This window comes from Triplophysa dalaica, chromosome 4, assembly GCF_015846415.1.
Source record: "Triplophysa dalaica isolate WHDGS20190420 chromosome 4, ASM1584641v1, whole genome shotgun sequence".
Classification (NCBI taxonomy): Eukaryota; Metazoa; Chordata; class Actinopteri; order Cypriniformes; family Nemacheilidae; genus Triplophysa; species Triplophysa dalaica.
This window is the reverse complement of record NC_079545.1, coordinates 2,428,663-2,454,432: the sequence shown is the minus strand read 5'-3', so window position 1 is coordinate 2,454,432 and position 25,770 is coordinate 2,428,663. Positions and strand designations below refer to the sequence as shown.

The 25,770-nt window shown below is 38.6% G+C and overlaps 1 protein-coding gene across 7 annotated transcripts in view; it reads left to right on the top strand.

The window, feature by feature from the left end:
- Nucleotides 1-25,770, top strand: part of specc1 (sperm antigen with calponin homology and coiled-coil domains 1) — a 73,000-nt gene that overhangs the window by 39,246 nt on the left and 7,984 nt on the right. For all 7 annotated transcript variants that reach the window (XM_056746125.1, XM_056746123.1, XM_056746128.1 and 4 more), the window contains 6 exons: nt 5,508-5,692; nt 7,008-7,108; nt 7,191-7,263; nt 8,890-9,022; nt 11,130-11,232; nt 25,526-25,642. In XM_056746125.1, the coding sequence (XP_056602103.1) occupies nt 5,508-5,692; nt 7,008-7,108; nt 7,191-7,263; nt 8,890-9,022; nt 11,130-11,232; nt 25,526-25,642 (712 nt within the window). The remainder of the gene's footprint in view (nt 1-5,507; nt 5,693-7,007; nt 7,109-7,190; nt 7,264-8,889; nt 9,023-11,129; nt 11,233-25,525; nt 25,643-25,770) is intronic.

The window sequence follows — 25,770 nt, the reverse complement described above, 5'->3', positions numbered from 1 at the left end:
ATAACATAATTGTGCTCCCAAAGTGCTCTAGTGCTTACCCTGCGTTCACACCAAATGCGAATTAAGTGTTTTGTGCATGTAAAAAAGTCAATGCAGACGCAAACTCGCGGGAGGTGGTGCAATGGAAGCAAATCGGGCGGTTCCATTGCTGCGAACGCGCGTCAATATCGTCTTCTGCGAATGTTGGAAATATTTGTTATTTCATCTCACTCAAGCGAAAATAACGAACTTTTCACACGAGTTATAAAGAGCGTGGAACACGATTGTTTGTGCTTGGTGTGAATCCAGCATTAATGGGCGAGGCGCTGCAGACGCGAGAGACGCGCGTGAAGGTTGAAACCCATACGTCTAGCGCAGCAGGATGGAAAATCACGTTGTCTATATGAATGGCCGGGCCGGTCACTGTAGCTCACAGCAGCACACACATACAGTACTTTGTATATTTATAAGGGTGTTCTGTACAGTAATGAAAAGGTTGTACCACAACAAAATGTGCACTCACTAATGAGCCCAAATATATTTTGAGGTTCCAAAAGGGAAAATTAAGGGACGGTCGCAATTTCGAGCACAGCACTCCATCATGCCAATTGCGTGTGGATATTGCGTTCTCAAATCTGATCTCGTGAGCCATTTACACATCACCTGTATATACTTAAAAGTATATACTGTAGTATTGTATGTTCTTATTCAATGCAATTCTGTTTTATTTACTCACTCGTGTCATTCCAGTTTGGTATAATTTATTTTCAGAAAGGAAGTGATGCACCATAATAAATGACCGAATTAATGTTTTTAGATAAACGGGTCTATAGTGTATACATCTATAAATATCCATAAATATTTTTTTTAATTTAGCTTAGTATATACAGTATCAGGGCTGTCGCAATTTACTGGTAATAACAATAATTGTGATATTAATAACTATGATTACTGATATTGTGTTATTCAACATAGTTGGGGGTGCGATTGCAATGGTTCCAAACTCTCTAGATCCACATTTTATGTATAATTAAAGACTTTAAAATTAAGAGAAAAATCCTAAATAAAACATGTATTTGGATAGTAGCTTTTCCTGAAATTTCATATATTGTGATGATATGGTTATTGTGAATGATAGATCTTAAAAAAACTTAAACGGACAGCCAGTGCGCGTCGATCTCCCCTCCCTCCGATGTGTCCTCTCTAATGGATTGTCCTCTGACCCAGGTAAGTGCACCAGCCCAGCACTTATATAGAATGCTAGTATGAATGCACATGAACAGTCAGAGCCATTTCATCTTTAAGGATGATGAAGAGCTTGTGTCTTGCCTATTTTCCTGCTTAATCTGATTGGCTTGTGCTGTGTGTTATTCAGAGGGGCCTGGGTCTGCCTTGCTTGGTGTGCTCTTGTAATGATTTTCTTACTCTGTTAATGCTTTTCAACCAAAACCTTGTGTATGGCGTCACCTGCTGGTTGCACTGATTTTTGCACACACATTGTGAAACGAAAATCTCAGGCTGCTGAAAAATGTTAAACTATTTTGTGTGTTTTAAGTCTATATAGATTGCTTAAAGGAACAGTTCACCCAAAAATGCAATTGTGTCATTATATCCTAGCAAACACAGAACGTTGCCCTAACGTTTTTGGTTATTTTTTGGGAACCAAAAAATAACATTCAAAGGACGTATTATTCAGGTTTTATTTTTTGCAACCATAAAATAACGTTCCCTGATGGCTGTTTTTGGTTATTTTTCTCAACCAGAAAAAACACAGAAAGTAAAGTTCCCTGAATTTTTTTTCTTTGGGTTATTTTTAGCAACAATCCCTGATGGTTATTTTTTGTAGAACATTAACTGCTCTTCTGTGGATTCTGTATGTATGTTAAGTGTAAAAAAGCAGACCTAGTGACCACTTTTTATAAAGTGGACACATATAAATGATTGTGCGTGCAATTGATTCTCCAGATTGTGCTTTGGAATTTATAACGTGTATCTTTTGCCGTTGGTTGCTGTCATAAAACCAACATGAGTAAAAATGATAAAATGTGCAGTTTTCGGTGAACTGTTTCCTTAAGTGAACAAACGCAAAGATCTGATGATGAAAATGATCAGATGTTTTATTCGTTTGCAGAGGAATGCATGATGGATGATGATGAGCGTATGCTGCCATAATGAAACATAGTTTTTTAATGAAGCTCAATTTAGCAGCGATGGCGCTTATCTCAATGAGTCGGTCTGAAGCTTTCATCCTCATCAACTCGAGAGGGTTTCATTTAGCAAGTGCTTTTCATTTGCATTCATTCGGACACTGTTCTTTCTTTCTTGTTGCAGGCTTGGCGCAGGACCCACATACGAGACCTCGAAGGCTGTCCTGGAGGGCCGATAGATGTGTTACAACCCAAGACTGGTGTACAGTATTGTAATGCAAAAAATTGTGTTTGTCAGTATTATTCACGTAGACAAATTCTGTAATTTCGCATGGAAAAGATCACAGAAGCAGAACTTTTTCACAGCTGCTCAGAGGAGATTTGTTGTATTTGTTGGTCAACATCACTTGCACTTTTTGAGTTGGGTTGGATCATGTGATCTAAAGTGAGCGAAATGTTTGTAACATTAATTTATTAAATCTCCAATCGCCGTTGTTTGAAGTAAAAATGTGCTGCCTTACAGTAGGAATGAAGCCAACTTTTATTGAACTTTTGCTACTCACCCAGCACTTTTTCATTTTGTTTCAATGGTTTGTATTATGACCGTGGCCAAAGAGCTGTTTCTGCTTAAAATAATAAACTAAACTTGAATTAGATGACGACGAGTAAACATGTTGAAACTGTTTAATCGCCTCAATGGTTTATTTTTTTCATCTTTTCTATGTTTACAACCTTGGGTAAAATGTAAATGAATTGGACTTTGATTTCTGTGTTGCATTATTTTAAGTCCAACACTAGATGGCAGTGACACAAAGCATATCAACTCTGCAACATTAAAGAAGGTTACAGTCTAAAAAAAATCTTCTCATACTAACTTACTGACATTGAACCCTTTTTTTACAAAAGCACTAACCACTAAAGAATATTTTCACGTTGCTGTAAGGTTATGGTTGTACGTCCGTTGGAGCACTATAAGTCGTAATATGAAATAATTCAGAGCAAAATGTGCTTCACCTCACGTTCAATGTAAACAAGGAAACTAAGCACTTCTGTTTGTGTAACCCACGGCTTTTCACTCCACTTCACCCTCCCCTTGTAGGGCTTAAATGAGCTATGACCAATTTCAGTTTGAACGTGCGTCTCACTTAAATCGATGGATGTGAGCATCACATTGAAATTAGAAATGGTAATGAGACAAGGCTTTCAGATTCTCGACTGCCGCTTTGTCAAATCTCAGGTCGCATGTCTCCTAAGGAACGTGCATTCATCACGATGTAGATAAACACAAATGTTATTATACGCTGGTATTAACACTCCAGGTGTGCCAAAAACACGATTACACGTTCAGTGCTTTGATAGCATCTCCTCTGCCTTTAAATGATGCAGTTTGTACAAATAGTGAATGTGCAAATCTAACTTATATACTGTTGATGTGTGTACTAGAGATAGATGCCATATGGGGTTTTGAATGTTCATGTTTGAAACTGTTGATCATCCATGTAATCTTTTCTTCTTTTGAGGTCAATAAATCACATCATTCCAGAGCGCAGCGTCTCTGTGTTTCCACCGGTTGCTTTCGTCTATTTCTCGTGTTTCTAAGCATTTGTTTACAGTAAAATGAATACTTTATAATACAAGCAGTTTGGGACTTGATCCTGAAATAAAGGACTGATCAGAATTGATCTTTGGTCATGTTTCTTTTAGCTTTATGTGGTAAAACAAAGGTATGAGCATTTTAAACAGGCGGTGCTGAGAATGAAGGGTTTTTATCAACCTTTCACTACATTTTGTAGCTTCTTGGGAAGCCAAAATGTATCCCCAGCAACAAAAAGAACATCAATAACAGCAGTGGTTCCCAAACTGGGTGGGGCGCAACCCCTAGAGGGGGCACGAGGTCATTGCAAAGGGGGCTCAACAAGGCTTAGGTATTGTCAGTTGTGATTTCCTCAACTGCCAGCTTACAATGTAGCTGTTTATTGGCATTTATCAGATCGGCGATTTACACTCTTAAAGTGACTAGTTCCTTATTTAGGTGTCACACTAATATCAGTACTTTAATTACATTGTTTTAAACAAAGCCCTGACAGTTCTCTATTTTAAGTATTATTATTATAACATTTTTTGATATTTTATATATACTTTATATATATATATATATTTAGTTTCTTATCTTCCTACTGCTCACTGTTAAGAGCTTGGTCTTAACTTTGTACTTCATCTGCGCATGCAAATGAAATCATATTACATTGAAATCAAACCAATTTAATTCAATAAACATTATATGAGTTTGCAGATAAATTACATTTTATATCTTTATGTGGGTGTGTGTAGGTGGTTGGGCTTGAAAACATGTTTCTTTACAAAAGAGGGCCCCGGGGAAAAAAGTTTGGGAACCACTGTACATTATAACAGTGAAATAATTTTAAAATTGGATCATGTGACTAAATTGCTATAAAGCAGGTGGAGATGGAACTTGTCATAGGATACTGAACATATATCTGATGTGGGTCACATGTTCAATTTCTCTCAGAATGAGTGACATTTCATTATGACCACAGACCTTCTACCCGTACCGGTTTTATGTTCTGTGATTAAACGCAGCAGTGTGTGTGTGGGCAGTTTGTTCTAATGTTACTAATGCTGTCCTACTGGGAAACACATGTAAACACACACTGAGTGTTCATCCTAACGTCTGTCTGACTGAGTGTTCATCAAATAAACTTGATTTATATGACCGACTTTTTATACATGTGCTTAAATGTTCTATAATGTAAATAGTAAATTATCATCATGTTTCCCTGATGGATTAATTGCACATGGATGCATTTTATAAAACCTGTTTGCCTGATCAAACCAGTCGGCCCTGGTCATATTTCATTCAAAATAATTGTCTTAAATAGATGTGTTATTTTATGAGTTAAGTTTAGGTGCTTTAGAAGTTTTGTCACATTATTTTCTTTATTATATCACCCCACCCCGATTTAGCTTGCATATGATTATTATTTGTATTATTTTACAAAACAACTTTTATTACTGTGTCACAGTATTAAGAATGTAATTAGAATCACAGTAGAGAATGATGGTAGGTACATTCAAACATATTTCCTACATTAATACATTGCATTCATAATGCCTACATTATTGTATTATGGTCTGTCTGTTTTTTAAGTTGTTGTTCTGTTCTGGTTAAACAGATTTTCACCCGTTAAACAATAAAAACATATTCTATTCCAGACGAAATGTCAATAAAATTTTTCATATAGGCTTGTAAAAGAAAAGCTTATTCATCTCATACACATGTATTGTTCCACGTACAACCTACAGTACACTCCGCCCATGGTCCGTCTCTATACCTCTGTATGTTGTCTTTGTTATTGACAGGTCATGGAATGAAGTTATTAGTCTCTCAGACTCAGAAGGCAGTCCTCGATGGTGTAGAATGTCCGTGTCCCAGAATGCACCTGGCAGTTTTCTAACCAATGGCAGTGGGAGTGGAATCATCACCCCAACAGAACCTGAAACCACAGTCAAAACACTCATCAAATCCTTTGACACGACCTTACCAAGTGAGCACATGAACTTTTTTCTCTTTTATTTCCGATTTCTGCCTCCCACCCCATCAATATCCATGAATGTCCAGGATCATGCAATAAATATTTAGACAGCATTTATATGGAGCCACTATCAGGGTAAAACAGATGGCGCATCTCAATCTGAGCTAATGATGTAATGCTCTCCAAACATCTCCCGTCTGCAGTCACAATGTGTCTGTAACTCACGGACAGGAAAGTCTGGCTCGTATTGCATCAGATGGGTCTCCCAAATCACTCTCGCTTGTCTTTGTGTTGGACGGAAACTTTGGTAAGATATGAGTGGTGAGGCGGCCGGACTTCTGGTCGTTTATTAGCCCGAATGTCAGAGCAGAGAGCTTGTTTAATGTTCTTAAAATAATATGACAAATAGGCCCATTATTAATGACCTTTACTGCACTACAGTCACTTTATTACTCTACTCTCATGACTCTGTTCTGCACAATACAACTGCTGCTCTTAAAAGAAAAAGAGCTGTAAAATCTAATGTGCCATCAGACGCTTGAATGAACAAAACTGTCAACAGATGCTCAGAGACCATTTCTTTACCTTTTCAACGTCGGTCTCGTGCCATTGAACTGAAAGGTGTAATTTGTATGCCACAAAAATGAACGTTTCTCGTTTTCCATTAAGAGACACGAGGGCTTTATCTGTCAAAGCCTGTTACGTCAAGTCACAGTAAAAGAATGTTAGCAACTGAGATTTATGGGGAAGTCAAAAAAAGTAGTCAAAGGTGCCCCATAACTGTTGTTTTACTAATTTCTTCAAAATGTCTTCTTTTGTGTTTAACAGAACAAAAGTGATACGATAATTGTTCTTATTATTGCAGTCAATGATGCCGTAGAAATCGCAGTTGCAATGTTCCATGTTTCTTTCTTTGTGTGCGACCAAACAAAGAAATGATACAGGTTTGGAGCAACTTGGGGTCAAGTAATTCATGACAGATCTTTCATTTTCACCCTCGTGTCATCCAATCCTAAATGACTTTCGTTCTTCTGCGGAACAGAAAAGAAGATGTTTTGAAGAATGTTGGTAACCAAACAACATTGTCCCCCATTGACTTCCATTGTATGAACACAAAACAGCTTAGACGTTTCTCAAAATGTCATCCACTTGAGGGTAAATAAATAATGACAATAAACTTCAGTATTTCAACAAAACGTTCAAATGTTTCAAACAGAGACGGCGACAGAGAGGCAAAAGAAACAGATCAACCTTCAAGTCCTTTTCTTCTGAGATACTTTGTTTTGTATATTCAACTAAAAAACTTATAAATAATAAATTGTCTTAGACGGAGGCAGCAGCTCAGTACAGATGCACACGTCTCCCAGAAGCCCTTTGAGCGGCATACCGATCCGCACGGCCCCTGCTGCAGCCGTCTCACCTATTCAGGTATTACAGTACTCATGTGACACCTCTAATCCGCTCCACACTATGAGACATGCTATTAGTGACCTATGTTTTATATTTCTAGAGGCATTCTGGAATCAAGCTGTTGCCCAAGACCCTTGAGAGAAGATTCGTATTTGGAGGCTTCCCTCACTCAAGTACTATACAGGGACATTGAACTCTTACACTGAAGCATCTCATTAAGTTTATAAAAACAAACAATTTGTTTAAAGTTAACACACTTATGACAAAAGTCTGGAGCATTTTAGCACGAGACTGGCGTGAAAAAATCACTTAGTAATCTTGCCAGGGCAAAGATACAGTAAATCCATTTACGTTACATTTACATTCATGCATTTGGCAGAGGCTTTTATGACATGAATTGCGTTTTATGTGTGTTCCAATGAGATAGCAAGTCTTTCAAACGATGCCATTCCCGTGAAAAGACTATACATTTACTGGTATTCAACAGTTGAAATAACATAGTTTTGTATGGAATAAATACCAGAGTGGATTACAAAATAATCCACCTTCCTGTTTTTAAACCTTGTGGGATGACTTGGTTTGTGGGATTTCCGTTGTGCTGTAAGTGTTTGTACGGTAAACAACATTTGTTTTGTTTTTATGAACCGTGTGTAAATTAGTTTCTGTGGTAGAGCTTACAGTTACTGAACCTGAAGCATATCCTTAAACTCTTACCGCTGAAGCCATACAGGAATTCAAACGCTGTTCATCTGTTGAGCTTTTCACATAACACTCTATTATTTATTACAAATTGTAACTGGTGTGTTGTGAACAATATTTCAACCATGAGCTCCTTAAATAATAAAAACAATGACAAAAGGGGAATAGTGATTTTAGCCCTTCAACCCTTAATATAGTAATGCTTCAGATTATGCTTTGCTTTGTCAAATGTCCAGTGTGTAATTCTTTGGAAAAACTGTTGACAAAAGTTCAATATAACATACATAATTATCTCTTCAGATGTGTGTAAAGTCCTTACATAATGAGGCGTAATGTTTTTATTACCTTAGAATGAGATATGTATATCTACATACACCGTGGGTCGCCTTACAAGGAATTCTCTATGTTGTTTGTACAGTAGCCCTAAACGGACAAAAGGCTCTACAGAGCGCATTTTGTAAATGTTTATCTCCTTCAACAAGGAAGGGAAACGTGATGACATCTTTGTCCTGTGTCAGCCACCGTAGTGCTTCGAAAGGGAGGCGTGGAGTGAGCCATTGGTTGCAATTCACAACCTCACCACTAGATGCTGCTAAATTTCATACACTGGACCTTTAACTGTCCCATTTTTATTTTAATGAAGTAGTTCTTGTCATTTATTTTTTCATTTTTTTGCTATGTCATTCTGAACCTGTATGACACAAAATGAGGTCATGTAATTAAAATCTGGTTTGGAGAATTCAATGCAGTGTAAATAGTGACTGTAGCACTTAATAAAGCTCCCAAGTGTCAGCAGAAAAGTTCACGTGGCTCGCTGATAATTTTCCTGATATTTAATGAAGTTTTCATTGAAACTGTCAGCTACCATTTCTCTCCTCTGCGCTATTATGCCACCGCTGAAGTGAGATTTAAACACTCTATTGAACTATTCCTTTCAATAAATATTAGGTCATTAAAGATTCTGAACCTTTGGAAAGTGGCGTTAATATGTCCTCGGAGAGCGTCGATTCCCCAGATACGTGGTAAAATGAGGCCAGATAAGAGCTGAGGAAAATAGGACACGATGTTTCCCAACAGACCTGTTGTTCTGTCTCTCTCAGGGTCATGTGATGAAGCGAAGCCCTCGTCTCTTATGAGGAAGAGTCCATCCCTGGAGTCAGTGATTAAAACTCCAGCTCATTTCAACAGCCGGACCTCCTCATTCACTTACAACAGAGCCAACAGCAAACTAAAGTAAGCTTCACACACGTCTTTCCCACTAGAGGCAGTAAAGCAACTTTCGAATTTATCCGTCTTGGCAGTCTTTGAAAGACACAGCTACTTCTTTAGCTCGAAATGTTTATTCAGATGAAGTGGAGATATGAGCTATAAGATGAGTCAGAGCAGAAAGGCCCTAAACTGTATTTCTCATCTGTGAACTTGAAGCGCATTCTTCTGTTGTTTCGCCATGTTGTTCTATGAACTAACCCCTGCTGTCCTGCTCAGAAACAGTGCCTGCAGTCATCGGTGACTCACACTTTATGCAACATCACGTCAGACAAGACTAATATGAAGATAAAAAGTTTTGACACAAAACATCTTCGATTTTCCTGTTCTAATAGCTAGGCATCACACACTTGCAGACTTTTTGAAAGTTTCAGATAGAAACACACTAACTGATAAAATCTGCAGACTACCACAGACTTTCTGCAACAAGTCCAGACTGAAATCTGGGTAAAATCTGAGCAAAAGTCTTGTTGTGTATTTTGGCCTTAACTTAAAAAGACTTACATGGGTTCATGTAACAACACTGTTATCTGTCAAAACACAGCTGTTGTTTCCAGGCTAGTGAAGTTTAACATGCTCCTTTTTTGTGAAGATTTATTCTTCACCTACACCTTCACCATTATTCAACATCAGAAAAAGATGTGAAGTTCTTCAATTGTGTTTGACTTGATTCTTTGCATTTCTTGAAAAACAGCGAGTTTGGACATCCGAGATTTCGGAAGGAGAGCGACAATAACCGTTTTGAATTATTTAGGAGACATAGTTTCAAAAGTTACATTTCTGTTTATTTTTTACTTATTTATTATTGAGTTAAATATTATTCTAAAATGTGGTAAAATAATTGATAAAAAATAATTTAATTTATGTTTTAGAGGGGCCTAAATCATCTCATATATAATTTGATGCACTAGTTGCTTATTACAAAATACTGAGCTGTGGAAAAAAATAAGAGACCATTCCAAATGTTCATGTCATCAGTATTTATAGATGTATAGTGGCCTTTCCAGTCCAGTGTTTGTTGAATTTCAACTACATCAAAACTCAGGAGGGACATAAAATCATCCAACAGCAATGTGAAAGACTGACAGCATGACAAGACACATGAAAACGGTGATAAAAATCCAGGTTATCACATAAAAATACATGTAGAAATATGACTGTTTGATTAAAAGTGAATCTGAACTTGTTTTCTTTGCAGTATTTGAGGTCTGAAAATTACTGAGCATCTTTTCAGTCATTTTCACCTGTTCCTGCAGTTTTCATTTTCTTCAAATAAATGCAAATAGAAACAATATTTTTAATTGAAATTTGGTAGAAATATTTTTAGCAGTTCACAGAATGAAACATAAAATATAATTTTACCTAAACGCACACCTACAAATAGGAAGTACAGAAAAACTGAAAATTATTTTGAAATGGTCTCTTCATTTTTCCATGCCTGTATGTAGTATGTTACTAAAATGCATGAAAACGCAAAATACTAAATCACACTTAATATGCGTAGCAGGATTATATGCAATATAGCCTATAAATATATATATCTTCCAACATCAGATAGGAAATGATAATAAAGCCGTGATGAAGAAGAGAGGTCATATACAGTGTGTGACCACAGGGTCGTGTCATCTTCCCATGAGCACACACAAGACAATCTGATGATCTTTCATGCTGTGTGTGTCACAGCAACGACCCTTCATGTACCCGCTGCTCTCTCACATGTGTGTGAGGATTTTAGCAGCACTTAAACACTCCAACAGGCAAAGTCACGTACAGTCTGCCGTTACATCCCATGTACATTACTTTGACACTGTGTCTAAACCGGACGCGACATTGTGGGCAAAATTTTAATTTATAATGGGTTCTTATGTGTTTATAATGTCTTTTGTTGTGTCGCGCCGGGTCACGTCTGGTGTAGACACGCTGTTAGAAGATGTTAAGTGTTTGTCTTGGCGCGCAGTTGTACACAGACGGTTTTAAAGCATTTAATTAAAATGTCATCTCAGTTATACTCACACATAACACCTGAGTACAGTTGTTGTATTACTGACATGTGTGTTTGTGTCCCCGATGCTAGTGTGGAAAGAACAGACCCTCTGTCTGCTCTGGCGCGGGAGTACGGTGGATCTAAGAGGAATGCTTTACTGAAGTGGTGCCAGAAGAAAACAGAGGGCTATCCGGTAAGGAGCACAGATCCTGACCCCTCTCTCTCTCTCTCTCTCTCTCTGTCTCTCGCTCGCTCCCTCATTCTGTCAGTGACGTTTTATTGGTCGGACTGTTGAAATACTGCATTGCAAAGGGAATGAAAAGTAATTTATGGGTTTTACAGTGAAGTGTGTATCTTCCCCGCCACACAATTTACAAATGGAAATTCACTTTCAAATGGTTTGACGCACAAACAGCTGATATTGAGTCAATGGAGAGGATCAGAGTAAGTGGTTCCCTCGACCCAAGCCTGTGCATTTTTCCCATAGACTTTTGAAGATCGCAATACATAAACTCTGTGATTAACAAAGGTTTATGATGTTTACACGATTTGTCAATCAAGATAATATTTACAAATTAAAACCACGTTTGTTACGTTTGAAGCCGAAATACAATCGGCAGAAGTAAAAAGTTAACGCGATGCTAAAAACAGACTACAGTTAAGGTGGCCCATTGTTTGTGAGCTTTATATGCGCAATGGCGTCTAAAGTCACTGCCAACGGAAGTAATCGCTTTTAGCAAAAAATCACTAGCGGTTACAATTGGTGTGTTTTATATCATAGAATAAAACGTGAAAATATTAACAGGTTTTGTTTACCACAGAACTTATTTGATGGAATGGAAGTCCTAAAATGCTAACTCGCTTCTAGGTTTTGCATACAAAAATCGTCATCTCTGAGCGTCCCTATGCTACTGTGTCTGACTGTTCATTGCCAAAGAATCACTTTACAGGAGAATCGAATGTCTTATAGATGTCCTGTCTTATGCGTATACAGGATACATATTGAAATATGTATAAAATTTATATAAAATTATATAAAAATTATAATCTTTTTGTTGTTGTTAAAAACAGCTTTAAGTACCTCGTTAAAAATAATCAGTGGCTCCTCCCCCTTTAAAGTAGCCAATAGCATTTAGTTGACCTCACAGCCTGGAATTTGATGACAAGCTGAAGTGCAAAATGATGTCATTAAATCATTGATGCATAATAAGTTTTGAATGCTTACTTTATTTCTTCAAAATCTGAATTTTAATAATTTTGTTGAAGCACACTTGCTTTCCTGACAACTCTGACAACTGTCAGAGAAAGAACTTCAGTTTTCATTGCATAATTTTAACGTCCTTCATCTTTTCATTTCTTAAATCAAATCAATCTGAATTCTCTCCCTGTCCTCCCACTTACTTTGTGTTGTTTTTGTCTTTTTCTCTATCATCCTCATTCGTAATCCACTGCCTCTTTTCCCCTTAAACTTCACCACAAAGCAAATACTCTTCACAAAAGAATTCACTTGTCAGAGCGCAGAACAAACTTTCTCAGGCTTCTGGCGGCGTGGTCCACAGAAATACATTCTGCCTTTATCCAATAATCCAATAATAACTCTGCCAAGACCAATTACAATAAAAATTGCGGGAACATTTTGTCAGAAAACATTGCTTCACAAATTGTCCTCACAAGGGAAACAGGAGCTGTGTAAAGACCACGACAGAAGACTTGTGGTGTCTGCATCAGTAAGGGATAATCCACAGCTTGTGCGTTACAGCGTTTTAATGCACAGCTTCCAGCCAATCAAACAGACCATGGTATAACATCATTTATTTCAGTGTTGTTGTTTTATAGCATGGTATGGTGTATAACAAGTTAAATTGGAGTTTCTACCAGAGGGGTCCGTGTCAGGCAGCGATGTGTTCTTGAAAGAAAATAGTGTTTAATTGGGGATGTGCAGATGTGCACGAGGAGCTGATGTTTCTTCTGCTTCTCTCTGGGTTTTATTAGTTTGTATGAGACCCTCTAAACCCTTAGGGGACCAGACCAAAGGCTCTGCCATTGTAATGTGTAAGAGTAAGATTAGCGGTTAAAGTACCCTCAGATGCTAAACAAATTGAAGGAGGGGTGCTGGCGTAGCCAGAACACAGCGCTCAATTCGTGGTGATCTATTTAAGCAGCGGCTACAGGCAGACTGCCCTCAGGTGACCTGCTCTGGCTCTTATTAGACAATTGTAAATATAGCTTAGCTTTGTTAAACATAGAAAAGCTCAGCCGGAATTTAGGTGTCTTAAGTCACAACAGACGGTACGCTGGTTTGTTTACAGCCAATTCTATTGTTTCATAATGCGATGGTCAGTGTAAATTCCCGGCAAGACAAACAGTCACTTTACATCGAGCTGACGACCATTACGCCGGAACTCACATTTTACGTCATAACTTTGCAACTGTTTATTTTTTCATGATTCATTCATGGAGTAAAGGGAACTTGGTTTAAATAAAGCTTGCTGGTGGGGACGTTGATGTGTACGTCTGTTCATAGCCTCATGTTAGCTTTTTACTGCTGGCGATTGCATTTAGGCTTTCAAAATAGCAAAAACAGTGTTCATATGTAAAGGTTATATCGATGGACAAAACGTGTAAACATCATAAACCTTTGTTAATCACAAGTCATATATCGAGTAAAATCCATAGGCTTTCGGTCGAGCTAACTTCCGGGCTGGCCCACAAAAATGTGTCAACTCTGCTGCCCTTAATACAATACAGAGAATATGGTGTAACAACCAATGCAAAACATAGTAAAAGTCTACTTGAAAGGAAAGTTACGACCTAATGTTTTGTTAGGTCTTAAGATGACCTGTGTTCAGGGGTCCTGAAATGAAAAGGTTTGGGAACCCCATGGGCTAAAATAAGTTATGTGTGTGTTTTTTATGACCCGGACAAATTTCACTTATTTATTCCTTATTCCCAGTCTCTTGTGAGACTGGGAACACAGTCACAAGAGACTGTGTTCTCATTCATTCATTTTCTCATTCATTGCTCACTCAGCATGAAATTCATCCATTTATCCATTTTAAGAGTATCGGTCGTGAAGAGGCGTAGAAAAGATATTGTGTTGATGGGAACAGCTATGGCCACAGGCCTCTTCTCACATGGCAGAGCTGAGAAAAGGTTAGCAGAAGAACACATGCTCCAAATTGAGTTTAATACGGGCTGAGGAAAAGGTCAAGGAAGGCTACTGGTACACTATGTCATAAGAGACATCAGCCGTGAGAGCAGAGGACCACTAATTACCCGCTAAGATGGACACCACTGTCACCTGTGACTATACACACACACACATCCGTCCCTTCTCTCAAAGCTGGCTTAAATCTCACTCCAATTCTCTTCCATTCCCATCACCATCACTCATAGCCGCCCTACATCTACTGCACACCCCAGTGGGACGGTCTCATTGGCTGTCGAGCGGCAGGTGGGTGGTGTTTATGTACTTAAATGTGCCGTGCGAGACCCCCGTGACTGTGTTTGAAGATTGAGAAATGATTTGTTTAGTTCTACTCCCATTTGCTTAGAGATGAGCCCTATTACAAGAGGCATTATAAGTAAAGCGCTATGAGTATTGACTGGCACAGACGCACACACACACGTACGGCTGCACAGTTCAAATGATGTGTCAGGAAACTGCCTGCTTTATTGTTCTCATCCGTCTTGTTTGGAGCCTGTAAGGCCGGTGTCTGAACCCCCACTCGCAGATTTATTAGATGTTATCGCATTATGTAATAACTAATTGTGAATGCTCCAATAGCCTTGATCTGCGCTCTTCACAGGACAATGTCTAAGGTACAACGTATCCACAAATGAAACAAAAGAATAAACAGACGATAGAATGTATCAATGAATGGGTGTAGGAATGAAAGAACAAACAAATGAACGAAAGAACCAAATAAAGGGAAGAACAAATTAGTGAAAGAAAGACAGAAAGAACCAATGAAAATAAGAACAAATTAGTGAAAAAAGAAAGATAGAATAGTAGAACCAATGATCAATGCATAATTAAATACGATTTATTTTTAATTAAATAAAATTGCTCAATATATTATACTCCTCGATTCACGTGCGCTCATCATAACAGCATCAGTAGTCCACACTGTTCGGTACACATCAGCTCATCGGTTCTCAGTCGGAAATGTCTAAAAAAACAACTCTTGGTTCAGTGTTCTGGAATCCTATAGCTGTTGCGACCGGTTCTTGACTCAAGAACGAGAACCGTTCTAGCAGTGAAATGAATGTAAACGGCGCTGCAGATCGCTAGCATACAGTGATACCGCAGTAATAAAGTCCTAAACATATTAACCATGTGTTTTATAGTATCACACCTCTGAAGTGTGATCAAATGTCTGACTTACAAGCTTTTTATCAACAGTATCATCGGTTCTGAATCGGACGTGTCTGAAAGAAACAGCTCTCGGTTCAGAGTGCACTGGTGATCTGAAAGCTTCTGCAGCCGTCGAGTATCAGCTGCTCGTGCTCATTAGTTCTCTCTTCACCCCGTGCACTGTATAATAAAATGGTTTATTTCGCGTCAGAGGGACTGTATAGACACCATTTGGTAATCGAGGGGTTCACTGAAAAGGTTCAAAAGAATGATTTTTTTTGCGAACCGTCCATCGCTAGAAAAAACAAGCAAATTAACGAATGATAGAAAGACAGCAAGATAGAACAAAAGAAAAGAAAGAATTGAATAAGTGAATAAATGAATAAATGAAAGAGCCTAAAATATGTGTACTAATGAACAAAAGAATAAACGAATGAAAGAAAGAATGATTGCACAAATGAACGAAAAAAGAACATAAGAAGAAAGAACTAAATAATAGAAGTAGAGATAAAGAATGAATAAATGAACGAACGAACGAATGAATGAAAGATCAAACTAGTGAATGAAAGGAAGAAAGTGTGTGAGAGGTTGTAGGAATGCCGGGTTGACGTCAGTTAGTGATGATTGAGTTGATGTTAGAGGAGTGTGTCTAATCAACAAAGTGTGACAATCACTGAAACATCACTTCACTTGATCTGTTTCTCCCGAGACCCTCATAACCGTCAATAACATACACTCAGATTTAACACTGTCTCTCACGCTAACAGGATGTTTGAACAGTACGCGTGTTGCTTAAATCTGAAAGCTTTGTTGTTCTTGTTTGAGAGAATTCTCATCACAGTGCTCACGGGACGTGTCGTTGCCAAGGATACAGCCATGCTAATCCTAATTTAAATAGCCAGGTCGCCACACTCTCATCAGCATACACACAGGCAAACATCCACACACGGCCTTTTCGCCAGAGAGAGTCTTAATGTTATATGTGCCTCTAGAGGTTTTTTCTGATGCTCGTGGGCCCTCAGGACTCGACGCTACGTGTGAAGGCCATGCTGCACGTAGACCACGTTAAAATGTCAGCGTCTGCGAATGGAATTGATCATGGAGGACTCGTAATAATATAGTGCTGGACAGAGTGTGAATGATGGAAACTTAATGAGCACGCGCGCCACATGTTTGTATGCAGAACCACTGAATCACTCGAACAAAACACTGCTTTTGTCTTCTGGGTTCACCTCTGGATGTGCTTTGATTCGCTTCTTATGTGATATTTTTTGCGTCCTTTTTTAGGAGCGATGTCCATTGTGCGTGCACTGGTGGACGATGCGCTCTTGATTTTTTAAATGATGTGCAACATGCCATTTTTCGAGGCTTAACATTTGAGTTACATGGTTCAATAGAACTAAAGCGTTATTGACAGACTGTGAAGCATGATGTCGATTACCATAGAAAATCATTTTGACTTTCATCTCAACCCTCAATTTGTAAAACCAAGCATATGTTGGAATTCAATGAGGTAAATCATTCAGAAGGGTTTAAAGCAAAGACTTTTTGCTAAGCATCACAATATAACCTTTTTTACATTTTATGCATTTTTGGCAAATTCTTTATCAAAAACAAGATAAAGTAATTAATATCTCAATTTTATCTCCTATTCATCAATGAGATTAAATGGAGAACCAACAGAAGCTTCTGCTAAAGTCTCATGCATCTCAGATATTTCTCCTGAGAAAAAGATCCATTAAATGTCACAGATTAGAGTTTCGGAGGGGAATTTCAAATAATTTTACCTCTACAATCTACTTTTATTTTACACTTCCATACTCTTCATGGATTTCAACAGTCATCTCATTTGATTCTCAAACTTGGGGCCGTGGTCCCTTTGGGGGCCCAATATGGATCCAGGGAGCCTCAACTTTTATGGCATTTTATTAAATATAGAAATTTATCTTAAATGTTACGCAATTAAACATCTGAAAAATACGATTTCCAGCGTAAATAATTGATGTTCCAGCATTGTATAACTGAATATGTTTTTGGTTTAATTAAAACTCTAAGGGCCCTATCATACATCCGGGGCAACGCAGCGCAAGTGTTTTTGCAAGTTTCAGCCCGACGCAGTTCTCATTTTCCATCTCATGCACTGCGTTGTTTAAATAGCAAATGCATTTGTGCGCTCGTAGGCGTGTTGGTCTAAAAGAGATGTTTTCAGGTGCATTGTTGGCGCGTTGATATTTTGAGGAACTGAAAATAGAGTGACTGAAAAGTCAATGGCGCAGTATTTTTTTGTTATTTAAATAGCGCCTTAGTATAAAATGTGTTTTTTAAAACGGTTTCACTTTATTTATTACACAGAGGGAAGCGCATCAACACACAAACATGCCATATATAAAAATAAATGGAGTACAATGTTTTTTTTTTTGTGGACATAAAGATAAAAATCCTGTAGATGCCCTTCCTCTCTGGAGAAGAGTCCAGTCTTTGCTCTTACAAAGTCTGTGTTAACAGCGAATCCACCATGGTGCGATCGCAACTGGCTCTTAAAGGGAATGAGAGATGAGACTCTGATTGGTTTACTGATTGGAGAATCGGGACAACCCGTTTAGACCATGCGCCCGGGCGCCGACAGTTTTCCCGTCGTAAACTAACAAAACTGGATTCGGACTCACCCTGTACACTTGTGCCCTTCGCTTTAGTTCATGCGCTTAGATCAGGACTATGTCTTAAGATGTTTATGTCGATTTATATAAATGCCTTAGAAGAATATATAACTGGCACGGCACTGATATATTTTAAGATCCTACCAAGTTATATTCAGTTAAGACAGGTCAAATATCCATTTAAGTCTGGGACTACCCGTAACCCTTGTCTGTGAAACCGGGCCTAAGTTTAAAATTGTAAGTCTTTATTTGAGAACCACTGTTCTGAGCATGTCCAAATTGATCTTTAAATTAAACACAATTGAGATCTCCAATCTCCCTAGATGTGAAAGAGCAACATCTGAGCAATACAATTTTCTCTTGGGAAATAATTTTTTCAGTTATCAACAGCATCTGCGGTCAAACATTTGATTCATTTGAAAAGATGAAGTTTATCCAAATAGAAGCTTTGTGTCAATGACACGGTGGCTTAAAAAATAACTTCTCAACTCAAGACGTAATCCGTCCCAATATTAATTTCCCGAACAATCTTTTCCCACTGCAGTCCCTTTTTAAACTTTCTTTGAAGGACTTTATTTAGGTCAGCTGTATTTTTTTCCAAAAAATCCTAACAAAAAGCCGTCCCCGGAGCTGTTTGTTCAGGATGAAGACAATAAGAAATGAAAACAGGGGGTCGGCGGGCCCCTTTAAACAGAGGAATCAGCTGGACCTGAACTGCATCCGCCTCTCTCTGTCGTTCTTATTCCCTCAGAAAAACACAAACAGCACCGCTGGGGGTTCGAGACGTTCCGGGGGGGGGGGCTGATTTATGAAGAGATGAAGAATGGCTTTTGGATATAGAGAAATATGTGGTATAACGCTTCAAGATATGGGAAGACGTCGGATGGGGGCCTTCTTCCGCCGCTTCGCTGCTCCTCGCACACGGAGCGCTCCTCGTGGGACATTTATTCTTGGAAACGAGCGCACAGATGTTCTCCTTATGTGCCGCATCATCGACACTTTGATCCAGAAATACCAGACCAAACAACGTCTGAAACACTGTACTTCCTCAAATGCCGATCTTTCTCAGAGCTCTAAAATTGCCACATTAAATTTGAGCGCTTTCAGAGAAAACACGGGCGCCGCTCATCCATGCAAAACTAGCTGCAGGCCTATTGTGACATTGTGGCCGGTTGCCAGGGGGCACCTAGGGGGCGATTTTTTGAAAATTGTGTAATCAGGATGTAACTTTTGCTTCTCTCTGTTTAAAACATATATTTTGAGGTTAATTAATGTACTTTTCTTTACATATGTTACAAAAACAACCAACCTTTGCTCCATAATCCAACAAAATAGCTTGAATTATAAATCATTATTAAAAGCTTAATGTTGTGAATTGGGGTAAAGTAAGAGGACAGTTTTCAACACTGATTTAATTTATTTTCATTAATTATAAAGTATTTATTAATTGTATATATAATATACATATTATATATATATATATATAATATATATAATTAAAATATACATTTCCATTTATTTCACTTTATATATTTTATTGCTTTGTTTATTTTTAATTAATATATAAATCACAGTTTGCAGCATTTATTTAAGACAACACCCAAAATCTACGTTACTTTCTGGTCACAAAATATCACTCAGATCTGTATGAAAGTTTATTTTATTTTACTAATTAACTGTTTTATTTATTTTAATGTAGATTTTATTATTTTTATATATTTTGTATATATATTTTTTACATTTAAGTTAAAGTTTGTCGCTTTAATTTAAGACAAGACCCACAATCTCCGTTATTTTCTGGTCACGAAATATTGCTTGGATCTGTATGAAAGTTTTTTTATTTATTTTATTTACTATCTGTTTTCATTTATTTGAATGTATTTTTTATTATTTATGTATTTTTAATGTCTCTTTTATTGTTCTTATTATGTTTAATATTCGAGTTACAGTTTGTGTGCATCTTTCATTTAAGACGACTACGATCTCCATTTTCTGGTCACAAAATATCTGTATGAAAATATTGTTTTGCTTCCTATATCATCCATCATGTGCAAAGTCCCATCATATATAAAAGTAATAGCATATTAATCCTCAACAAGCTATTGCATTTAAGGTTTCATCACTCGTCTTTCTAACAAAAATGATGCAGGATCTAGTTAATAGTCAAAGTTTATTACCCCAGATCACGGGTTCAAATTCACTAACATTAAATCTGAGCGATATCCTTTAATAACAAAGAACGGTGCCAGAAGCAAACTTTCCCATTATAAAGTCCTTCACCGAGCCGTCCATCATGCAGTAGGTTAGGACTCACTTTTCTTTTCTTCACCTCCTCATGAGCGAGTAAAGATCTAAGAGTGATTACCGGAGCGTCTGAGAGGTCAGACAGACAGCCTTGAACTGTTTGAGAAGCTCTAACCCTGTCTCCTCTAGTTTATTTGTGTCTTAGCCCTCTCTAACCTCAGATTTTTCCACCACCTGTATTTATTGTCCTTCCAGCCTGGTCCCATATAAACAGGCGTGGAGAACAAAGATGCAGCTTAACCAATGCCAGTACAAATATGTATGACTTTCTTCCTTTTTAGTGGTTTGACGGGCTGTGCACCCTTGTGTGCTTTTGTTGCGGGAAAGAGCGGTCCTTTAAAATCTAACTTCAATGTTTCTCATAAAATTGAAAGAAGACACATCATCTGAAAATGAATGTAGATCCTAGAGGTATAATAATGTGGATTTGGATAAAGTTGAAGAGAAATGTTTGAGTTCCCTGTTGAAAAAACAAGCATATGCTGGTTAGGTAAGTTTTACAGCATGGTATCTGTTTTGTGCTGGTTTAAGGTGGTCCTGAGCTGATTTAGAACCAGTTAAACCAGCACATAACCCGTTTAGGACCTGCTGAAACCAGCACATGACCCGTTTAGGACCAGTTTAAACCAGTTTATGACCCATTTAGGACCAGCTGAAACCAGCACACGACCCGTTTAGGACCATCATAAACCAGCACATGACCCGTTAAGGACCATCTTAAACCAGCACATGACCCGTTTAGGACCATCTTAAACCAGCACATCACCTGTTTAGGACCAGCTGAAACCAGCACATGACCCATTTAGGACCAGTTTAAACCAGCATATGACCTGTTAAGGACCAGCTTAAACCAGCACATGACCCGATTAGGACCAGTTTAAAAAAGCATATGACCCGTTTAGGACCATCTTAAACCAGCACATGACCCGTTTAGGACCATCTTAAACCAGCACATGACCCGTTTAGGACCATCTTAAACCAGCACATGACCCGTTTAGGACCAGCTGAAACCAGCACATGACCCGTTTAGGACCATCTTAAACCAGCACATCACCCGTTTAGGACCAGCTGAAACCAGCACATGACCCATTTAGGACCAGTTTAAACCAGCACATGACCCGTTTAGGACCAGCTTAAACCAGCACATGACCTGATTAGGACCAGCTGTAACCAGCACATGACCCGTTTAGGACCATCATAAACCAGCACATAACCCGTTAAGGACCATCTTAAACCAGTTTATGACCCATTTAGGACCATCTTAAACCAGCACATGACCCGTTTAGGACCAGCTGAAACCAGCACACGACCCGTTTAGGACCATCATAAACCAGCACATGACCCGTTAAGGACCATCTTAAACCAGCACATGACCCGTTTAGGACCATCTTAAACCAGCACATCACCTGTTTAGGACCAGCTGAAACCAGCACATGACCCATTTAGGACCAGTTTAAACCAGCATATGACCTGTTAAGGACCAGCTTAAACCAGCTCATGACCCGATTAGGACCAGTTTAAAAAAGCATATGACCCGTTTAGGACCATCTTAAACCAGCACATGACCCGTTTAGGACCATCTTAAACCAGCACATGACCCGTTTAGGACCATCTTAAACCAGCACATGACCCGTTTAGGACCAGCTGAAACCAGCACATGACCCGTTTAGGACCATCTTAAACCAGCACATCACCCGTTTAGGACCAGCTGAAACCAGCACATGACCCATTTAGGACCAGTTTAAACCAGCACATGACCCGTTTAGGACCAGCTTAAACCAGCACATGACCTGATTAGGACCAGCTGTAACCAGCACATGACCCGTTTAGGACCATCATAAACCAGCACATAACCCGTTAAGGACCATCTTAAACCAGCACATGACCCGTTTAGGACCATCTTAAACAAGCATATCACCCGTTTAGGACCAGCTGAAACCAGCACATGACCCATTTAGGACCAGTTTAAACCAGCATATGACCTGTTTAGGACCAGTTTAAACCAGCATATGACCTGTTAAGGACCAGCTTAAACCAGCACATGACCCGATTAGGACCAGTTTAAAAAAGCATATGATCCGTTTAGGACCAGCTTAAACCAGCACATGACCCCTTTAGGACCAGTTTAAACCACCACATAACCCGTTTAGGACCAGCAGAAACCAGCACATGACCCGTTTAGGACCAGCTTAAACCACCACAAACCTACCTAACCAGCATATGCTGTTTTTTTCAACAGGGTTCATACTGTTATGATAATTATTGGGTTTCAATAATATTTGACTTCTGATTGCAGACTTGACAAATCTGAGCTAGTTTGAGACATTGTTAAGATCTGTTTTGAGACTCGAATGACAGAGACCTGTATTAGATGTCTGAAATATCTGAGAGGCAGATGAGACTTTTCCATTGGCTCTCCATTGAAGTCTTGTAGAAATAACCGCAATCTAAACTGTATTTTATTCTTCTGGGTGTGTGTTCCTCTGTTTTTAAAAGCCTGTCATTCTCATAGCTATCACATGTCATGGCTTTGTTAAATAACACCGCTGGAGAGATGTGAACGGATCATTGAAAACCTTTCAGTGACTGTTGGCAGTGTGCGTGTATGTGTGTATTTGCTCTATCTCAACAGGCAATTAAAGTGCATGAGCGAGTGTGTTTTAAAGGGCCAGCGCACATTTATGCACATCACTATAAAGCAACTCTACTCAACCCAGCGTGTGAGCACCTGAAGTGTTAACGTGACACACCAGATGACTCAAAGCCATAAATGCACCATTACGCTGTCTAAGACTCTATGTATTTATAAAGGAGACGACGTTTTCAATTGAGGCTCACCAATACAAACCAGGATGAGCTGGCTTTCTATTTTCACCGCAGCGACTGAAAATACGTCTGCCTTCTGTTCTGGCTGAAAAGCAGAGCACGTCGGTTAGCCAACGCTGATGGAAAACCACCAGCGTTTATCCTCTCATTCACTGACTCGTCTCTCTTTTGAAGAGACCAGAAGGTGATTTCCGGTGAGGTGTAAGCTGTGTTTGCTTTATGGTGTATCAACGGAGGCTGGTGTTTTTATAGCATTTGTACTCCTCCTCTTCATTCTGGTGACATTATCCTCCCCCCGTCACCCTCACACGCACGCTGACCAGGATGTGACTCCGTGCCTCACCGCCTCACTCCCGGCATTCCTGCGCCAAACACACAAACACATGTCTTGGGTGCTGTGTACAGTGGCGAGTGTTTATTTGCGTGTGTGTGTGTGTAATCAGGGTTTCGGGTCCACCTGTGCTTAAAATACATGTGTGGAATTTCCGTGTTTGTGAAGGTACATGTCCTTCAATAGATCGAAGGAGCCCTTAGGAAATCAATAGAAGAGCAGAATGTTTAAAAAACGTTATTTTTAGCACTGCATGTGTTCAGGGTCATTCTCATAACGGAATGTTAAAATAAACACAACTCAAGCACAATTCAGTGGGTTTGCTGTTTCTAGGAACTGGTTGAGTACATGTGTACATACTGATTTTCGTGTGTACTCTAATGTAAGGTAAATTGAAATCTCATTCGTCCACTGTAAACAAGAATGTTCAAAATAATCAAACAGATTAAGTAATGTAAACTTGATTTTATAAAAAAGTTCTACTTACTTAAATATTTTAAGTTACTGAAACACTTTTTTACTTTTGAGTAAAGTATAATGATAATTTTCGATTTAATTTAAGTTTTGACTAAAACTAAAAAAATTGATTTGCTCCTAGTTCAATTTACTTAATTTAAACAATAATTCAACACAATTGGTCAACAAGGATTTCCAATTCCCAGCAAGCTTTACGTCAGACTGCATTAGGAGAGTAAATTAAAAAAAAGATTATTTTATATGTTATGTAAAGTTAAAGACTTGTTGGTGTTTAATTATTTTAGATATTTAGAAGAGTTTGAGATATTTTTCAGTTTTGTGGTTACCATTGTTTAGAAGAGTGGTGCATGTGCTAAGTGTCTGCTAAGCTACATTTGACAAGTAATATGTGTTGCAGGAACTGCGCTAATGCCAGTTTTGAGATCAGTCTCTTTTCGTCGTTTTGGGTTGCATAAAATAAGGTGTTTGATTTATGCATAGAAAATATGTTATGCAATGAAAAAATTCTGCTAACTAACACAAGAAAAACATGATAACATAATAAGGAACATGATTTTTGAAAAAAAAACAGAGTTATTTCATACATGCTCTTGGTCTCTCACAGTGTGTACGTTACTTGGTGTTTATTGATTCAATGCAACAGTCGTTATTCCCAACATAATAAATCTAACCATCAACCATGTTTGTTTGCATTTGTTGGATCAGTGTGAATAAGCCTCAAGGTGCCGAACATCCGAGCACACCTGAGATAAAATATCAAAAGATATCGCCTCGCGCTGTCCCTATGTGGGGACGTCCATACCACCAACCTAATGACCCGCTGGGGGAACGGCTAATGAACTTCTCTTCCCCTTTCAACTCGACCCCAGCGGCCCAGATGGGGATGGAGCTCGTATCAGGGTCTCCTTTCAAATCTAACATCTGATTCTAAATCAAATAATATTTTTGAAGTGTTGGGATTCTGAGGGCTCAGCAGGGGCAGATGGGGGCTGAGCCCAAGAGAACCGTCATTGGCCCATTGCCCCGTTCCCAAACTCAGACGTGCATGCATTCACACAATGAAGAATGACATAGCCGAAATGACAGGACGTCCTGTAAAAGACAATATGATAACAGTGTGTTGTCCATCTTCACTTCCGTTGTGTCTTCTGTCACAAACTGTTTTGGGTTTGAGTCACCTTTTAACCTCTTCTTTTCCTCTTTACATAAAGATGCTTTGACAAGTGCAGTTTTCTTGACCGTGTTGACGTTTTTCCCTTTGCAGGAGGAAGTTGGGAATATTTATTTTGAGTTGTCGGTTGTTTTAAGACTTCTTGAGACATTTAAGGCATCAAACCAAAATTTTATATTTTGAAGATTGTTGGTACCAAACAACATTGAACTCCATTTACTTCCCTTGTATGAGGCATTTCTCAAATTATCTTCTTTTATGTTCCGCATTCAAAAAAAGGGTTCATAAATGATGACCGAATTTCAATTTTTGTGTAAACGTGTACACAGGATTTAAAAACATGTTTCATTTTCTTTCTTGTAGAATATAGATGTGACAAACTTTAGCAGCAGTTGGAGCGATGGCCTGGCGTTTTGTGCTCTGTTGCACACCTATCTGCCAGCACACATCCCTTACCAGGAACTTATCAGCCAAGACAAGGTACACACGCACACATCCGTTGTTTCGATGGAGGTTATAGTAGCGATCAGTCTCCAGGCTCAATCCTCCATCGTGCCCTCTCTTTTTTTTCTGCTGGTACACAGGATCCGCTGACCTGCCGCTTGTAT